At 38.6% G+C, this 21050-nt stretch overlaps 1 protein-coding gene across 8 annotated transcripts in view; it reads right to left on the reverse strand.

The window, feature by feature from the left end:
• The window catches only part of Cpeb3 (cytoplasmic polyadenylation element binding protein 3), a 216535-nt gene that overhangs the window by 36807 nt on the left and 158678 nt on the right, over positions 1 to 21050 (reverse strand). For all 8 annotated transcript variants that reach the window (XM_063239354.1, XM_063239361.1, XM_063239360.1 and 5 more), the window contains 2 exons: positions 18611 to 18729; positions 4447 to 4561 (listed from right to left, as the gene is read on the reverse strand). In XM_063239354.1, coding sequence (XP_063095424.1) covers positions 4447 to 4561; positions 18611 to 18729 — 234 coding nt within the window. The remainder of the gene's footprint in view (positions 1 to 4446; positions 4562 to 18610; positions 18730 to 21050) is intronic.

Raw genomic sequence — 21050 nt, forward strand, 5'->3', positions numbered from 1 at the left:
TAAGTTATGGCTCCTCTTATCATCTTCTTGTCTTTGTATTATTGCTGTTTGTTTCTTTGTTATTTTTAAGAAGTTTTTCATTTCATTCTCCCATATTACAATTCTGCCCTCCAGTTCAGATAGTCTGTCCTTAGTTTCTTTCAAGCTGTTATGCCAGTCTTCGATAGACTTCTTAGTTTCTTGGTAGTCCCTTTGAACCTGCTTCACGTATTCTATGCTTTCCCTGTTTTCTCCATCAAACACTTCTCCCCTCTTTTTCTGTTCTTCCATTCCACCATCTGTTTTTTCTTGGGTGGTGCTTAGTATTTCTCTAACTATTTTGCATACTTCTAGCTTCAGGTCATTGATAACTTCATTCCTGAATTGGTCTATGAGGCTCTCTATATGGCGCCTTATGTGTAATGGTGCGGTGTCTGTTATTGCCTGTTTCTCAGAATTGGGGGCCGAGGAGCCTTTCTTGTTGCTGCCTCTTCCCATATTCTCTGTTCCTTATATATGCAAGCTTATATGAGAGGCCTAGCTTCTCTCTCTGTCAGCCACAGCCTGATCGAATTGTGCCGGTTAGGTGTTTCCACTCACTGCTGCACACCAGGCAGCCTACGCGGGGGCCCGCCCCTCCCGACCTCCGTCAGGCTCTGGGATCTGGGTTGGGCCAGCCTACGGGGTCCGCCGGCAGCGTCACGCAGGCCAGGCACTTTTCACCAATCCCGCCCGACAGGGGAATGTGTGGCTGGAGTCGCCAGCGCGCCCTGCTCCCACAGGACTGCCCGGGCCCAGAAAGTCCGCTGGAGTCAAACTGTGGTGGAGTGTCAGTTTCTCTCACTCACCTCGCCACAAGTCAGAACATGCCTCCCTGCCTGTCCTGTTTTCGACTCCGTTCACAGACTCCCGTTCTCAGAGTTTCCGTGCGTCTCTCTCCTTGCCGAGCCGACGTAGAGGCAGCCAGCCACCGCGCGGCGGGAAACCCAAATGGCGTGGGGTCCAGCCTCAGCAGCGAGGCTTTTCTGTTCCTGTTTTAGCACCAGGACTGCATTCCAAGTTGGTTTCTCTCAGCCGAGTTCGTTCCTGAGTCAGCAGAGCATAACTCCACCTGCTTATGTCTCTTTAGTCCGCACCATACCTGGCTTCTGAGCCTAGTTTTCAGAGAGCCTCCGGTAGTTGCTGTTATCTGTCCGCCATGTTCTCCCGGAAGCGAAACTTCAAACATTTTTTAAAAACCTCACAGTATTCATAGAAATGACTCTTTTGAATGATAATATTTTAGTTACTTTAACATGTTTAAAACAATTTTTGGCTCAGACTAAGGTGAAAACCCTTCTGGACACTTAAAATTTCAACTGTTCAGTTGGGTCACCCATATCTAGTCCATGATCACTCTCTGGTTGGAGGCTAAAATAGTTTTAAGACTTCTCAGAATTCTGTTTGGAAATAGTAAAAATTGTAATAAATAAATAAATAAAGCATTTCAAAACTAAATTTGAGGCTCACCCTATGAAAGGATTGTGTTAGCATCTAATTAAATATGTTAGAATTCTACCACGCCATTCCTTACTTATGTTCTGAAATTTTTGACCTAATGCATGTGATGACCTGTTTAAGATGATAGTAGAATGTTCATTCAGCTTGGTGCAACATGCACTTGCCCAATGTCAATAACACAATGATATTCAATAAATAGTTACTGTTCAAGTGAATTGTATGTACTCAATTTATGACTAGCAAAATCAAAGTGAATTCCTTTAAAAAGTCTTCTATTCCAAGACACATGGTCCAAAAAGCTCATTGTATTTCAAAGAAACCCAATTCTTTACACATAGATAAAAGTTGAAGATGTCAATGGGGGGGTGTAGATTACATAAATTTCAATCTGGAAGTTTTAGGACAGATAGTAAAGTTCTAAAACACCAATGTAGATTACTTAGCTACACCTAGAAACTAGTTAACTTTATGGGAAGTGTTGGCAAAGAAGGAACATTTTTGTTAGACTAGATGACTTTACTATTCACACAATTTTAAGACTAAAAGCCTTAGGTTAGTTCTCTAAAAAACCAAAGGTTTTCAAGACTTAAGGTATACATTTTAGGCAAAGAATACAAAATTCCATTTCTGTCTAGACAACTAAATATAAGCCTCACCTAATACTAGCACTTACAGCATTTTGCAGGTACAAAATGTTGAAGAATACAATATTGTGTCTTGGGATTCCCTTCTTAAGGAGTATCAGTGTGATCATAGCCCAAACGTGAAAAATATCTTTATAGGATTCATAGAAGAAAAATGTTATACAGGCTCTGCCTACCCTACTACAGCATTAAAAATAGTAAATCATTAAAAACAATAAAAATAAACTGGGCATGGTGATACATGCCTGTAATCCCTGTACTTGGGAGGCTAAGGCAGGAGGATAATTACAAATTTAAGACTGGTGTGGGCGACAACTGAGCTTGAGACCAGCCTCAACTGCAAAGCAAGACCCTGTCTCAAAAAGACAATAAATACATACATACAATAAAAACAGTAAAAATAAAAGATGAATAATGTAAGAGATAATTTAGCTTACAAACTGGAGTTTCAATGACTTAAAAATAGACCTAAGAACTTAAGTCCAATTCTGATATTTTATAATGGTGGAACCTTTTCTTTCAGAATATTTTTTCAGATTCCCACATATTAAAAAAGAACTTGAGCTAGAATATTAAAAATAAATTTGTGCTTGTAAATTAGTTGCAAAAAGGAATAGCAAGAAATGAATGTTTGTTGAAAACACATGCAGTTAAAAGAATATATAAGAAAAAATTTTCAGGGGCTGGGGATTTAGCTCAGCGGCATAAGCGCCTGCCTTGCAAGCAGGCAGTCGTGAGTTCGATCCCCGGTACCGATAAAAAGGAAAAAGACAAAAAAAAAAAAAACTAAAAAAACAAAAAAAAAAAAAAAAAAAAAGAAAAAAAGAAAAAATTTTCCCCCACTCTTAATCATAAAAAGTTAGGAAAGTCAGGAATATTCCATAACACTCTCATTCACATTTTTTAAAAACACAAACTTATACAAACGAAGGGCTGTATCTATTCTCATCGCATGATGCTGTTTCTACTTGAGCTGGGCCTTCTTGGACTTTATTCTTGACAGCAGATGAAGAGGAGGCATCTCTGCTGCTTTGCTCACTCTCTTTAGCATGGTTTGCCATTCGGATGAAAATAAAATCCAACAATATATGACTTTCTTTACAAGTATTAAATTATAAACTCCATAGTCATAACTAATATTTTAAAGTTCTTCAAAATTGAAATGAGAACATATTTTTATATAGGTCTAAGACTAACTTTCAGGTATAGAGTAGAAATTGAATAAATACGTTCACAATATTGCAAAACTTTCAGGACTGGGAACTCATTAAAGTCATAGAGCCAAACACTGATAGGCTACATTTTTGTTTTTTGGTTTTTTCTTTTTCCTTTTTATCGGTACCGGGGATCGAACTCATGACTGCCTGCTTGCAAGGCAGGCGCTTATGCAGCTGAGCTAACTCCCCAGCCCCCTTGGCTACACTTTATTTTTCTGTTTTCACAAGATGATTTTATTGATCTCTGGTTTTGTTTTCATTTTTGTGGTAGTACTAAGTCTACTTGCTCATAAATGACATAAGTAATGTATTTTTGCAACTATAGTGGCAATAGTAACCTTATTTTTTGTTTAAAAATTAATCTATTCTAAGAGCTTTAAAATCTTAGCTCTTAGAAGTAATTTCATTCCACTGGCAGGAACACTGATCATCAGGAGACTGATGGACAGCTGTTTAGATTTGTCATTGGATTTAAATATTGAGGTCATCAGTTCAGCACCACTCCAGGCTCTCTAGTCAATTATGATTCTGCTCAATCTCAGTAACACAGTTATATCATCATTGGAAAGATGTTTCACAAAAACAGGGAAGCTTTTATATTCCTAATAAAAACGCCCAAATGTATAATTCATTTCTCAAGCTTCATGAGGAAAAATAAGAATTCATCTCACTTGGGATGAGCTCAGTTTGATTGCCAGGGGCACAATTTCCAGCCATGGCTTGGCTCACCACCGAGCGAGTACACAGTTGCATCTGGCAGATTTTTAATTGGTGACTTCTTTTTCTGTCATACATAACACTGCTAAGTAGCATTAGAAAATTCATGTTGCCAAATACATTATTTTTTAAATATGTGGTTAAATAGGAAAACACTAAAGTTTATCTTTTAAACATGATCAAATAAAATTTACTCTTGTACCGTAAGAAGATACAGCATTTTGGGAGAACATATTTAATTACGAAAAAGTTGGCTCAGTGAAAATGACACAACAGTCTTCTTAGAGATTGTAAATAGCTGACTGGGAACTGGAACATTATTTAAGACTAAATGCATTGGGGAATTTTGTTGTTGTTTTTGTTGTTGTGGTGTTTCTATTTCCACTCACCAGCTCGGAGGGGTCGTGGAACTCCCCCGACAAAGATAGTTTTTCTGGGGTCCAAAGGCTGAGAACCATCCATTACAAAGTCACTGTCACTTAGGTTCCATGGTCGAATTTGCACCTGAAAAAAAGTTGTTTACTTGGTCCTTACTTCATTTCCATCAACCTCAAATGAGAATAAGATGACTAAAGATAAACCCAGTGATTTGTGCATTTTACAACATACACAACCCAACAAAATCCAGTTAGTTAATGTAATCTGTATTAAATGCTTTTCAGTAAAACTTTGGGGGAAACTACAGTATTCAGCACTCTAGACATATACCTTGAAATCTTCGTAAACCAATTTTGTTTTTAAAGGTAATCTTTTAGAGACAGAGTCTAGATTTTGGACCAGATTTATTTTAACATATTACAGGTTGTTTACGACCTGTTGAAGTATATAATTTAGCTTTTTAAGAGCCCCCCTAAAGGAAGAGAACAGGAACATTAAGAATTATCTAAATTATCCCTAAGAATTATCTAAATGTCTAGATTTAAATTCTCATCAACCCCCAAATTAACAAATTTGTCTTTCAGCAATATGATTTAATGCAGATTAATAATCAAGACACCAAAGAGATCAAATGCTAAAGTACATAGTTTTGACTAATTTTATTTTCATCAATGAGGTTGATTAAATAAAGACAAGCCTAGAAATGAAGTAAATGTCTTGAAAATTAGAAAAAGAAACCTTTATGGCACATTTCTACTTAGCAACTGTCATAATAGTTCTCTGATTTCTTGCCCATATTTTGCACTATTTTAGCATATGGTAAAAAATAAAGGCATCGGCTTGACCTTAAGACATCCCCTTTTAATCATAACTCAACTACCAGAAGATCTTTAAAACTCCCACCCTAAAAGCTGTGTTTGGCACTGCCTAAAAAGCAAGCAGCCAGGCTTGAGGGCAGCTGTGTGCTCTGGGAGGCTGGTGGGTGCACAGTGGGGCCACGTGGCTCTCCCCTGGCTCTCCCAGGTTAAGACAGGAAGCAAAGTAAAATAACTGAGTTTTCATTTCCTTAGTATCAACAGAATTCTTCATTTTTCCCATTCCTCAAGCACACAGAAACACAGGAGATGTTTTCTTATGTGGATTGGCTGATCACACCCGGTAGTACTCCTTCTTGAAAGGTAGCACCACAGCCCAGTTACACTTTTAGATTGCCTTGAACTGACTCTAAAGCTGGCTCTGCTCATCAGAAGCAGTCATGCATTCCTTAAGATCACCATGAAACTCACCCCCACCTAATTTTTCATCTTTTATGACACTGTTGCTCTCAGCCAGAAGTCATAAAATTTTCCTTTTTTCTTAGACTCCGAAAACTTGGACCTGTTGGCAATTCTATTAACGTTCAAGTGTTTGTTCCACTTGTACTGCACTTTAAAAAATGCAGTTTTTCCTCATAACATTTGATCTGCTTTGCCAAATATTACATCCTTGACATTTATCACTATGGCAGATTCACTAATACTATAAAGCCTAACTTTAAATGGTTTAATCACTGTTTTTAGTAATTAAAGTCTATAATTTCCTGATATTATAAGAACAGAGATACTATTTTCACAAGATAAAATGTAGCCAAGTGTGGTGGAGCACATCTGTAATCCCAGCACTTGGGATTCTGAGGCAGGAGGATTTCAGGAAGTTCAAGGCCAGCCTGGGTTACACAGTGTATTCAAGTACAGCCTGAATTACCGAAAATACAGAGCAAGACCCTATCTCACAAAAAGAAGGAATGTATCTGGGTATATATTTCTACATAGAACTCTCTCTTCTTGTATGTTTGGGTTTGCAGGGGTTTTACTAGTCTTGTTCCTTTTTTTTTTTTTTTTTTTTTTTGAGACAGGATCTCGCTGTGCAGATCAGGCTGGTCTCAAGCTCAGTTTGTAGCTCAGGCTGCAACAATCCTCCTGATTCAGCCTCCAGTGTGCTGGGATTACAGGTGTGCACCACTACACCTGGCTTTTCTAGTCTTATTCCTAACAAAGCAGTTAAAGCAGCTTCTGGACATGTTAGGTGATTCCAATCACTTTTTTGTTTGTTTGTTTGTTTGTTAGAGACACAGTCTCACTATGTAGTTCAAACTGGCCTTCAACTCTCTATGGAGCTGAGGCTGGTCTCAAACTTGCAGCCATCCTCCCGCCCCAGCTTCCCAACTGCTGGGATTACAGGAACGTGCCATTACACCTAGTTCCAATCATTTTATATTAATAGGACTTGGTCATGGGTGTTTTTTCCTTTTTTTGGACAAACAGGGTCTTCCTTTGTTGCCTACTCTGGTCTGGAAATCTTGAACTCAAACAATCCTTTTACCTCACCTTCCTAGGAGCTGGGACTATAGGCCAATACTTCTGCAGTCTTTTGGTATGGATCACTTTGTGTCAAAAACGAAAAATATTCCTCCATATTATACTTAGTGATTAGTTCTCATTTCGACAAAAGTACAGAAAATGTCTTCTTGCGTAACAGCTTTAGTTTACTGCTACTCTCTGCAGAAGTTCTCAAGCTTCCTGTGAGAGCCTTCATTCACCTCCCTTCCCATCGCTCCTGCCTTCACCCTTTTTTCACAGCATCATTCACAACCGACTCTACCTTATTCTTGGCACTACAGATGGGGTAAACGCACAGGAGGAGGCTCACGGCACAGTGCTCACTCACTCTATTCACAAAACCTGACTCCAACTGAGTATCAGAATACAGCTCCTCAGAGCAGCACTACTGCAGAGTTTGTGAAAAATCAATACAAGCAAAATAACACTAAAGTACTATTTGTATTAACAAGTTTCATTCACACTACTTTCTCTTTGAAACATAAGCTCATTCTTCCATGTTAGGTGTATTTCTCCACTTTAGGTTTATTCTCACAGCTATACATGTTCTCTTTCTGGATTTATTTTCTCATCCTGATTTTTTTCTGACTTATATATATATATATTTCTCTGCTTTAATATAGTATTAATTTCATAAGCAGAGTCAAATATTTTGTAAAAGGGAGTAAAAAAACAAAAACTGCTTTTTAATCATCTTTGTTGCCTTAATAATTATTTTTCAATGGGTAAAATTAGAACTCTGACCTAACTCAATATAAATTTCTCCTAGCAACACAACCTCTGTCCTGAGTAACTCTGTGTGTATAGGTATGAAGCAACTCCTCTTCCAGTAAGTTGTCAAAGAGGCCATACTTTAGGAAGTAAAAACCTCAGCGTTCTGAGGACAAGCAGCATACAAATAACATGCAAAAATGGTGAGGAGCCCCTTAATGAGCCTGAGAAGATTCCAGCACTCCTTCTTGGAGCAACCTGACCAGATCTGCTGTGGAAGTGACTCTGGAAGGAGAGGCACGCAGTATTATCTGGGAGCTACCAGCCTCCCTCTGACGGTGCCGCGCCCTTACAGCAGGGGTCACCAAACTCAAATGCCTATAGGGCTGAGCAGCAGCATAAATGGGTCAAGCCACCAGGTTAACTGTTAGCAGGCAGACAGTAACACAATGGAGGAAGCCATTTCTTCTAAGAGAAGCAGGTACTTCTCAGTTTTAGCAAGAAGCTACCATTTGTGAATATGCTGTCAGAAGACAGATTAGAACTTTTCTTTCAGAAAAGTGACTAGAAATGCAGATTAGTGTGTGAAATAAAATATTGGGAACTAATTCAAAGGTTAAAATCATCACATAGGGTAAGCAAATACCAGGTTTATCCCATGAGCCCAGATCAGGCTCCTTGGTTTGAAAGGTTCGATATATCACAGAGCTCACAGAAGAATGGTTTTGTCCATTAGCACTTCTGAGAGAAAATCATTTTTCTGTAGTTTCTGGCTAAGTATACATTCCAACGGAGTTTCTTGTGGATCTTGAAGCCTGCTTTTGCCTTAATTACATGTCTTCTAAATTCTTAATTTCTGGATCAATACTTCGTTTTATATTTTTGCTTATCTCCAAGGTAAAATGTTTTTAAGGGTAAGGATAAAAGTCAACACAAAATCTGGTAGAATAAATATACTAATTTAAACTAAGAAATCTAAAATAATATAACATTGATAAAAATAAACAGTTACTAGTGAAAGTACTCCTTTTTCTTTTGAAGATTTCCCTAAGTATATTGTGTGGAATTTGGCCCTAGGTTTGGGTGTGTCAGACGAGCAGTGTTTCAGAAAAGCTATAAATAATCTTCTCTTTGAGTTTCATGATATTCATGGATGAGTTTAATTAACAACTGAGGAATTCTACAATAACCTGTTCAATGTTGTTTAACCTAGAATTTCCAAAATTATTTCCATAGAAACTGTATTTTGCATGACACTATTAATGTCTGAGTGATAACTCTCTGAGTGATACTACTCCTTAAAGTGTGTCAGAATATGACAGCAGGGCATTGTGGCACATGCTTCTAATCCCAGCACTCAGGAGGCGAAGGCAGGAGCACTGCCAGAAGTTCAAGGCCAGCACAGACTACATGTAAGATTCTAAAAAAACTTAAAAAGATATAATAAGGTAATGAAGAACTGAACAAAATGTTGTATAAACTTCATTCCAGCCTAGACTTTTTCCTCAATTATTTCCTGCTACTATTCTGAAAGGGTTGCTTCTATAGAAATTAAAAAATTAAAAGTGAATTTCAATGTTAGCTGCTCAAAGAACTGAAAGGTTCCAACTGAACTAAATAAAAGACATTACCAAACCAGTCTGACTACTTTGCAATCAATAAAGAATACAATATCCAATTGTGGAAAGGGTCATCTTACATGAAACTAAAGGTCATTTAATAGGAATAAGACGAGGTCAAGTGCTAGGAAACAATACTAAGAATTGCAATGTGGGCCACTTCTTTCAACAGAAAGAAATATGATTACAACATTTGCTAAAAAGAAAATTTCAATGAAAATTTACAAATGTCTCCAAGTTAAAATATCAAAACACACTTTTATGTGTTTTTCTCTCATTTTCTTTTTCCTCTTTTCAGTACCCTTACGTTTCCTATCCAGGCTCTCCAGGAAAAACCTCTCTATTTTCCCCTCCCATATCCTACAATCCTCTTATTCATTCTACACACATCAGAAAAACAATCCTGCAGACCCATCAGGCCTGCTCCCTCCAACAAGCAGCAGCATCCTAGTTTCTCATGAAAGCCAGGAGGAGTCAGCTCCACCCAGGTCCTTGACACACAGCTGCAACTGTCAGCTGCAGTGGTAACGAATTCAGATCCACCCTGGTTGCCAGCAATTCTATTTTAAGTGTCACAGTCCTCACAGAATGACTACAGTGCCCCAGCAGTGTCAGAAATGAACTACTTAGTGGCTTGTGAGGCATCTTTATCTCTTTCATGGGGTAAGAGGTTGTTTTTACTATTAACCACCAAAACGCAGCCACAGCAACAAAGTCTGCGATTTGGACTCTTCATACTTGCTATTTCAACCTAATTTCTACCTCATAGCTCCCCATTCAACTAATCAGCCAATTTAAATTCCAACAGGAATTCAGATGTTACCTATCATTCTCAAGCACACCTAATTACCCAATGGAGAGGAAAAGGAGTCGCCCTCTCAATATGTTTTAGGGAAAGCAGAGAGAAAAGAAACTGACAGCTGATCAGAGTTCTTGGCCCCTAAGACTTCTGTATCTTGGAGAGCTCTGAGGTCATGAAACACAAGCTTTAACTGTCACACATTATTTCTCAGATACAAGCAGGCTGCAGATCTTCTGAAAAGAGTTAGGATTGTTTTACACAGGCAGCTCAGGGAAATTCATGTTCTCCAGATCCACCGCCAGGTTTAAGACAGTCCAGGTACAAAAAGAAAACTCAGGTGTTACCTACACCAAGCTCCAGAGCCTTTTTGGTATAGGTTTTACAGCAACTTTAGGATTTGGGGCTACCGATGAGCAATTCAAGCACACATGCGGCGCAGTGTTTCATAATGACAAGCAGTGCAGAAATACAGCACACATAGACTACACCACAAGAACAGTTATCTATGTCCTTGTACTATGCTGGATTTAACATAGCCATTATCAGTTAAATGCTTCAGCCAGAGTCAACACTTGTTCTGTAAGGGCTCTTCTGACTGCCTCAAGAGCATCTGACCCCTCTCTCCATTCAGCACTAGGCCCCCCACATAGCTGCTCCTTCTGATACTTTCATTCGAGTGCCTGAGGCTCCTCAGTTCACACACTTGTCTATTCCCCTCTACTGGATCCTCGGTCCTCTAAGGCTAACCCTTAGGGGTTCTCTAGGTACCTGGTGTGGGTCCTATTTACCCAGTACAGTGCCCAACTCTAGTGGATGCTCTGTGCAGTTTTGGGGAGGGAAAAAAAAAAGTGTACCTGAGGCACACTGGAGCTGTAAGATGTCAGCAGGTCTCCATCTATATCTCCCAGATCACTGCTCACTCTGCTGAGAGTTATCATCACCATGTTTGGTCACTAGGGGGTACCCCAATACTCTGGCTTAACTTCACAAATGTCTGATGCCACCAAGTAACCTACTCAGGAACTAGAATTATTTAGCATTCATCATTACTGTTGATACTTTTCTATCACTTATTAAATGATCACTGATTCTCTTTTGAAGGAAAGAAAAATTACTAGCACTTGTGTGTATTCACACTGTACCACTGTGCTAGGCATTTTATATATAGTCCTAAGAGTAATGGTCAGAACATATGGTTAATGTTTATATTTTTAAATTATTACAGTAAAAATTATTACAGTAAGGATACATTGCCATAAATTATCTTCAAAATCCTCTTACTTCTGATTCACTTATCCCATCATTCCTGCCACCTTCTGAAGCAGTTCTAGAAGTCCTCCTTCATAAACGTCTTTACCACGTATGATACAAAATATGGGGAATAGTGCTGCCAGATGCCATCCAACAGAAAGGCAGGCTTTTAAACACATTAAAGTACATCCTCACCCACCTCATCCACCGATTTGGCACTATACAACTTCTGGCCATTCCCCAAAGTCAAAATAATCATGAGAAGTAAATATTTTGAATCAGTTCAGGACATTAAGGCAGCCACAACAGCATAGCTAAAGACATTCACAAAACATCACAACCTTACCTTAAAAATTATCTCTACTTTAGAGATAAGGTATTTAAGGATCACAAAACTTCAAGTTTATCTAACACAAAGCCAATATCTACTGTTTCCATTATAATCATGCTGTGTGCCAACCAGGCTCCCTGTTTGCCTGGCTACTACAGACAGCTTCCCAATGGGCTCAAAATGCATTTTCACTACAGAATAAGTAAGTGTTATCTTCCCTCCACTACTGTCAATGCTTTAAGCAATGGCTGACAGTGCTGGGGCATACAGCTCAATGCCAGAGCACCGGCCTAACATGCCTAAGGTCTCAGGTACAACCTCTACCACTGCTTTACACACAAAGAAAAGAGAGGGTGGGGAACCTGGCAGTTACAAAAGCTCAAGAAAAATGATTTAGCCATGTAGCACTATATGCAACTATATTCATTTCCAGGAAATTTCAGTCAGCCAGACAGTTTAGTCCAAAGTCCACATAAATGTGTATTTTCATCTCCATGGAAGTAGGAAAAGGATGTTGTTACTTGCATTCTGATTACTAAAACTCTTGAGAGGAATGCACACATGAAGTCCAAGCTGCCTAACTTTTTCCTGCGAAGAAGCCTATTCTTTGAACTTCATGGAATAACTAATTCCACATAAATCTGCACAAGTATCATCCCCAAAGCAGGTTTGTCAAATGCAGGACTAAACAATGTCACACAAATTCACATATTATAACACTTCTTAGAGCCTTAATATATTAATATTTCTTAAATGGTTTTGCACTATGGAATTTTTAATTAAAGGAGGAAATAGTTATAAAATGCATAAAGTGCTCAATAAATTATGCCTATTACAAGTACAATTTGTCTGTGATCCTTTTCAAAATCTAGTGTTTAACTGAACAAATGTTCTTCAGAATACACTTGGATACTAAATTTGATCCATACATATATGATATAATATATAATAGGGATCAAATTTTTCACTTTCCATTATACTCATGCAAAGAGACAGCATTAGCTACTTTGTCCACTGGGTTCTATTTAATACATTTGGAACAGCAACATACTTTTTACTTTTCTGGAAAAGAAATATAACTTTTAATGACTCAAACTCTAAGAACATTTAGACCAATGTGTAAATTCAGAGACTAACAGCAAAACAAGAAACAAAAAAACCCCAAAAACAAAAACAAGTTTATTATGAATAGGAGTTTAGAGAGAAATTCTCCTGATGGAAGGTACCCAAACCATTAAACATTCAAGGAACAAATAAATAAATCAGGAAGATCATAAATGCTGAAGAATTCTTAGGTGGGCTATGACACACATATGATACGGCTTAGCCATGGATTTACAATGGACACACAAAAGTAGATTTTACTGGGCCAAGATAAAATTACAGTTACATCTTAGGTGGAATGAAACAGACTTAGTAAATACAGCACAAACAACAAGACTGAGATAGTCAATGAAGGTGCCTTCTAATTTAGCTTCTACCTAGTTTTTCTAAACTTAATTACTTTCTACTCCTTTTTATACATTTATGCTCCAACTACCCAACCTAAATGCTTTTTAAAATTAATATCACACGCGCCGGGTGTGGTGGCTCATGCCTGTAATCCCAGCACTCGGGAGGCTGAGGTGGGAGGATTGTTGTGAGTTCGAGACCTGCCTGGGCTACAAAGTGAGCTCAAGGCCAGCCTGAACTGCATAGCGAGACCCTATCTCAAAAAAAAAAAAAAAGACAAAAAAAATTAATATCACACAATTGCTAGTTTCTATTTGTTGCTTTTCCTTAAAATTTCCATTCCCCATACCTCCCTTTCTGTCATCCAACTCCAAATTCTCTCCATCTTTCAAGGTCTAGTTCAAATGACATTTCATCCAAGGAGTTTAGTGGGGATTTCGGCTATTGGGGATTGAAATCAGAGTCTCACAAGCATGCTATGTAAGTGCTGCACCATTGAGCTACACTTCTAATCTTTTAAAAACATTTTATTGTTTGAGGCAGAGTCTGGCTCAGCTGTCCCAGCTGAACTTGAATCTGCAATCTTTCTGTCCCAGACTTACAAGTTGCTGAGATGAAAAGGCATATACCACCGCGCCCACTTGGGAAGTTTTCTTCAATAACCCTAGGCATATTTTAACCTTTGAAGTGCACAATTTGACTCTTTTTCAGACCCTTTTATATGGTGGTGGCCATTCTTGAATCTGCATATACCCGGCTAGCCTGGGTCTCGAAATCCTCTCCCCTCAGCTTCCCAAGTCCTGGGGTTGCAGGTCGCAGTCCATTTTCTTTAACAAATATCTGAGAGCTATTTATGAGCCAGGCTTTGTAGATACTTTGCATATTTACATACTCCCTTCACCCATCCACTACACTATTAGCTTGTTTCACACAGATTTCCCTTTTTTTTTCTTTTTATCGGTACCAGGGATTGAACTCATGATCACCTGCTTGCAAGGCAGGTGCTTATGCGGCTGAGCTAAATCCCCAGCCCCCACACAGATTTTTATATCACTTTATAGTAAATTATGATTCATAGTAACTAGTACTTTATTTTTTGTTTTTTTGAAACATGGTCTCACTACGTAGCTCAGGCTGGCCTTGAACTCACTATATATCACAGGCCAGCCTTGAATTTGCAGCAATCTTTTGCCTCAGCCTCTTGAGTACTGAGATTACAGGTATGCACCATCACACTCAGTAGGAAGGCACATTTTTTTTAAAAAATGGCTTTATGTGAGGTTAAAGACAGCTGTTATAATAAGTATCATGGAGTGTAGTAATCAATGAGGGGTTAACCAAACAGATGGTATTTAAAGGGGTCTTGAAATAAGAGTAGAAATTAAATTTTGAGATGGGAGCAGTAATATTTCAGTTTTATTAGAATACAAGGTTCAGACGGAAAATGGAAAAAAAAAAAGAGTAGAAAAAAAATTTGAAGCTAGACAACCAGGCAAAAGGATCTAGAATACTTTCATAACCAAGGAGGAGTGATTAAAAGTGCCAAAGATCAGAATTAAAGGACATGAAAAATTAATCAACCTCTATTTCCATCTTCCTTGCATCCACCATTCTTTTCAATTCTACTTTTCAAGTTTTATGTGAATAATCATGTCTCTTAAGCAATAACCTAAAGAACTAACCTACAAAAACACACTTCAGTTATATAATATGGGTTTTAAATATATGGTAAAACCAAGCTATCACATTTCAAGGTACATAGAAATCGTGACTATACTAAAAATTATGAAGAGGAAGCAAAAACCTTCTCTGATACTCCTTTTAAGGGTTTTGCTACCCACATCTCTGGTAAAGCATTCTAGCAGGTAAGAATCATTAATTCGAGTTTGTTTTCAAGTTCTCTCTTTTTCAGCTCTGATCTCTGCTAGCCCCTCACAAATGCCCTGCTCTCTCAGCTTGCTGTCTTCCCTTCAGGTTCAATCTATTTCTATGCTCACAGAGTAGACTCACTTTGACAAGAGAGACACTGTGCACAACCTCTGCTTGCTTCACTGGAAGCACAGAAACAAAGCCACTTTCTGTAATGCCTGGGACACCCGAGCTATGGACATCCTCTCACTGGAGGAAAGAAAAAGGATACCTACAAGCTCTGCTATAGTTCCTGTTCTTAACAACAACAAAAACAGCAACAGTTCCTATTTTTGCCGATTTATCTTCCCATTCTTTGGGACTAAGGAGTCAATTAATCAGGCTATAAATAGCCTGATTTCTGCCAACTTTCACAACCAGACCTACACTTAGAATAATTCAATCTAATGAAAAATAATCACTGACGAAAAATATCTCCCTAATATTATTAACATCCATTAAGTTCCTTTTAGTAACACTCATTCACTTGTGTTGAAAAGCAAATATGATCCTAGACAAGGTAGTTTAGAAAAGACTTTGTTATCTGACTCTGTATTAGGAAAACAAACTGATCAACTTGATCTACTAAAGGGAAATAGGAGTTTGATTTTTGAAGGGAAGCAAGAAGGACAAAGGAGAGAAAATTTTTAAGGTCATTTTGGAACATGGTGTTTCCAAGGAGAAACTCACGAAGGGTCAGAAAGAACCACTCAACAGAATGAGGGGACTACAATACTGAAAGGCAGAGAATGAAGATTAGCTAAATTAAACAGCAGGGGCAAGGACGAGCTATAACTTGAAACACTTGGTGATCAAGTCCAGAGGTGTATCTGCGTTGAAACAGTATTTCCCAAGTCCTCATTTACCCCTGGAGTTTGATCCAGTTCTTACTTTCTGTGATCAAATGAGGTGGGGCATCATGGATGTAGAGGTAAAGCAAGGAAAGATTTAAAAACTGGAACCCAGTAGGCTGGAGCTACAAATGGGATCCAGTTCATTAAAACTACAGATGTTGGGGGATTTTTATATTTCCTAGCCTAAGTTTTATTAAAATTACTCTACTTATGCTGGAAATGCTGGGTATGTCTGGGTCCAAGAAATGTATGACTGAAAGCTATTGTTCAGAATGCTTCATGCTCCAATGAAACTGTTTCACTCGAGCTCAGAAAACGTAAATTACAAAGAAGCAAACATTTGTAGAAACACAAACAATGAAAATTACTCCCATAAACATTTCTAAAACAAAAAAATTATATTATTTTTAAAAGTTCTTTAAGGCAAAGGTAATAGATGTGTCTGGAGTGAAGACACTCCACAGCAAAGACACTGCCTCCATGCCATAATGTCTGCAGCCATCATAGCTTGCTCCCTGCTCAGCACTCACCCATCCTGGTAAGAGCCTGACTCCTCTACAGAGACAGCGGCATGTCCCTTCCAGTGTACACCCCGTCTGCTCACTTTCAGTCTCACCTCAGTCCGACAACTTCCTCCTTACTATGGGCTATCTGTCTATGTGTTTTTACGGTCCTCTCCAGAGTGCGAGTCCACTTCACCTCTTTGTGTTGTGCTCTGATGTGCCAATGGCAGAGGCTCTCTACAGGTTGACCATTTATCTCTAAGACAGTGATGGCGAGCCTTTTAGAGCTTCCGGTGATACAAACAACCCCCTGGGGCACACGTGCTGTAAATTTGCCTCTGCTGCTCTAAGATATCTGACAAATTTGGTACAGACTTTTTTTTTACTCCCAGTATGCAGGACCTTCACACTGAGCCACATATCCAGAACCTTTTTTTATTTCTTATTTCTGAGTCAAAGAGTCTTACTCAATTTCCCATGCAGTACTCAAAATTGTTTTGGGGTAACAGATGTCTGTCACTGTGCCCAGCTTGGTATACTTTTAATCTTACACTACTCCAAAGAGTACTCCAAAGGAATTTAAAGAAGTTATTTCAGCCTCATTATTTATTCATCTAACGTACTTCACACCTCCAGTCTATCAGTCCTCATGTCTCCCTTATGATACACAAGCCCTCCACACTGATTAAATAAAGGCCAAAGTTAGCAAGAGTTCCCTACTCTTTTTGTAACCTACTGTTCCCTCACCTATATAGCTACTTACTCAACACTACCATTACTGTTATCAAATATGGCACTAGCCCCCCTATTTGAAAATTACAGTGGCACTTTCACACTGGCTAAAATCTTTGTGTCTTTTTCTGCATTAATTACTCTGCATGACTCCATACTCCTATTCTTTAATAATTTCTTTTTTGGCTTCACACACTGGATTTTCTTCCTTAATAGGTGCTCCAGTTGGGCTGGGGATTTAGCTCAGTGGCATAAAGCGCCTGCCTTGCAAGCAGGCAGTCGTGAGTTCGATCCCTGGTACCGATAAAAACGAAAAAGACAAAAAAAAAAAAAAATAGGTGCTCCAGTGCCACATCATAGTTCATAACCAGTTGCAAACCCTGTTCTGGTCAATGGATATCACTGTGTGCTGAGCTCTAACCTTACTCTCCTGAATACTATGGCAGTATGTAGACTAATTATATCCACGAGCCATCCTTGCACAAGTACCTGACCTCTATAAAATGCTTTCACACTCATTTTCCTCTTATTTGAAAAGACAGAGGAGAGTACTTATTCTTCCCATTTTCTAGCTGAGGGAATTACAATTCAGCAAGGATCAGATGACTTATTCAGAGCCAAGATGATACATAAATAAGAGTCCAGACTCAAATTGGGAATTCTATGTCTAACATCAACTCCTTCCTCAAACACTTGTTGTTTGAGACAGGGTCTTAGACTGGCCTTGAACTCACTATGTAGCCCAGGCTGGCCTCAAACTCACAGCAATGCTCTTGACTCAGTTTCCCAAATCCTGAGATTACAAGGTGTGCACCACCACACCCAGCAGTCCCAGACACATTTCTGTAATACACCTAGCTGTCAAGTGAGTCCCATACATTTAAAGCAAGTTTATGGGGTTGACAAACTTCAACCCTGTGAAACACAGCTTCAGTTTCTTGCCCACTCTACATTATTATTTTACTCCATTTTCCGCTCCTAGCATCCAGCCTTGATGCATGAAGCCATCCCATTCCACTTCCATCTCTGCAAAATTCCCATGGACCCCTTCTGCTGTCATGTTAACCAAATTCTTTTTTCTGCTTTGTACACGGTCTTCTCTACTGATATCTTATTCACCCAGTGATTTATTTTCTGGCTCATACTCTGATTAAGTGCATTTTTGAGTTCAGCTACATATTCTCAGGCTGTCCCCTGTCCTGCTTTGTAGAAACTACCTACTTTAGAGCATGAGCTCTGTTTAGATCACCAACACCAAAACTGTACATTAAAAGGAAAAGAGACGTTAACAATTACAATTTTTAAAGGATATTATTCCTGTCCTTAATCTGACAAACTACTAAGAGCATTATTTACCTCAATCTGGAGTTTCTCAATAGGAATTAGCTCATCAGAATTGTAAAGTAATTGACAAGGCCACATTAGTTTACATGTAATCCTAAAAATATAACACAAAACACTAAGTTATTCTTTATTAGCTTTCTGTTGTCAACAACAGTGCGGCTCTGGTGCACAGCAAGGTCAACCCAGGTAAGAGGATCCTAGTTACCAGCATTTCCACAATTAGGAGGAGATCAGCTATCCCAATTACATGTGCACTCTGGAAAAGCACCAGGTGGCTACATATGACTTACCGGTTTATCCTTGATGGTTGGGCTTGAAACACACAAGTACAGTTTCCCGTCTTCTTCTAGGCAGGCATCTATCAAAGCTTGTACTGAACTTTCCTCTTGGAATAGCAGAAAGGCATAGCCTTGGAGAGAACAAAAAAGTGGGGAGAAGAATAAGTAAATTTAACTCAACGTATCAGTCCAAAAATTAGCAGTTGTTTCATTTTGACAAAGTATTACTGAAATCTAAGAAGTTCAAATGGGACAGAAGTATTTCAGACCCATGTGTGCCAGAGGAGCTCATGGCCTTTACCTTGCAAGAGTCGCATGTTCTACTAACTGAGCTAGCTGGGTACTGCAAGAGTACCTTGTTTGATTTTCAAGACTATTCTTTTTTTAATTTTAAAGATTTCAAAGATAGAAAAATACAACAAAATAAGACAGAAGAAAGCCAATCAAGACAATTCAGTGAAACTGGTACAGAACTTCAGAGCAGGATACCAGGATAACAGTAATAGGTACCATAGTATATCTCATTATCTTCACATTGTCCATTCCATCAGGTATAGCAAAATCAAACCAAAACCAGAACACTACAAAACCAATCAAAACAGAATATTGAATAGGGCAAAACAATTAATCAGAACAAAGCAAAACAGTAAAAACAATATTGGACTTCAAAGATAAGACAGAAGGGAATCCCCCATAATTGCTATATTGCATATTGTCAACCTCCCAAGAGATGCTCAGACCTCTGGCCCCAGGTCCACATAATCAATTAAACAGTACAATCATTTAGTTGTTTTATGTACCTTAGTTGCTATCAACTCAGGCTGACCTCGAAATTATCTGGTTGTTGAGGGGGGGCAGCAACGACAATATTTGATTTTCAGCCCTCGTGCTGGTAGGCTCATAAGGGACACTGACTTTTTTCTCCTTGGCGCACCTGTGGTTCACACTGCTTCTCAAGATTATTCTTGGAAACAAGTTCAGGACACTTCTACGGACTCTCCATAGAGTAGGTCTTATCATGATTTAATGAGGGCAATAGACTCATCATGGGCCCTGGTCACAACTGGCATTGCTTGCCCACCAGTTTCTACCAGCCCATAGGCTTGACATATGCTATGGCAAGGATGAGCCTTAAAGTATTGTGCTAAGTGAAAAAAACCACAGAAAATATGCCCAGGATGGGCAAATCAAGCAAAAATAGGTCAACTGCATACAACTGGGGAATTGAAGGGAATAGGCACAGGTCTACTTTCAAGAATGACGAAAATTACCTAAAACAATCATAGTGATGGCTAGACAATTCTCAAACCAAGAACTACTGAACTGTATACAAAAAAATTAGTGAACTTTATGATGTATGCATACCTCAACAAAACCATTTTTTAAAACTCAACAACAAGCTGTTGTGTTTCCACATATCATTGCTGCTGCTATTGTATTTCTCAAAGGGATATGCTCCTGGTAGAGCACACAGTCTACAAACATGGATATTAGTTTTTGTTTTTGTTTGTACCAGGGATTCAAAGTCACGACCTTGTGATTAACAAGCAGGTGCTGGGGCCACTGAGCTAAATCCCCAGCCAATATGATATATGTATGGAATTTTTTTTTTTTTTTTTTGTGGAACCAGGGATCGAACTCATGACCTTGTGCTTGCCAAGCAGGCTCTTATGATGCCTGCTGAGCAAAATCCCCACTCCCAACATTAGTTTTAAGATTTTCATGGACAGTCATTTTTTAGTGCAATACACTTGTAATTGACACAATAATTGTGTATATTTATAGAGTGCAATGTGATAATTTGACAATGTATACAATGTACAATGATCAGGTCTTGGTAATTACCATCCATTTCCCTCTCCTTAAACATTTATCATTTCTGCATTGGGAAGCTTAAAGCTTCTCTCTTCTAGTTCTTTATAAAATATTTAGGGTCAAGGATATCATGTGACTAACATTCAAGAGCCCCTGAATTCAATCTCTAGCATGAAAGATAAAATAAAATATATAATAAATTATTGTGAATTATAGTCACTCTAATGACACATCCTGTTTTGTCCAGCTCAGTAAGATTTAGATTACACATGGGATACAAATTATGTATTACAAGATCACTAAAATGAAGGAGAATTGGTTCCTGCTGTTAATAAAATATGTGGCAGAATAAGCAGATATTTGGACAATTAACTAAATTCAATATGAAGCTGGGGGAGGAAAATGGGGACAAAAAGTGTCAAAAAAGCTCTGAAGAGCAGAGAGTCTGACTTGGAAGAATCAGCAAGACTTCAAAATGAACAGATGCTCAGGGAACCAGCTCTGGTACTTGCTTCACGTTGATATCCATGCAGCTGAGCAAAGGTCCATCCTGAGCTAGTCTGAGCCTGCGAACTCAGCTAATTCAATCTCTTTACAACCCTGATAGCTTCACTAAACCTCTCAGCTGTCACCTCTG

The sequence above is a fragment of the Cavia porcellus genome, unplaced genomic scaffold (genome assembly GCF_034190915.1).
Source record: "Cavia porcellus strain 051 isolate PalLab524CR breed Dunkin Hartley unplaced genomic scaffold, mCavPor4.1 scaffold_28, whole genome shotgun sequence".
In the NCBI taxonomy this organism is placed as follows: Eukaryota; Metazoa; Chordata; class Mammalia; order Rodentia; family Caviidae; genus Cavia; species Cavia porcellus.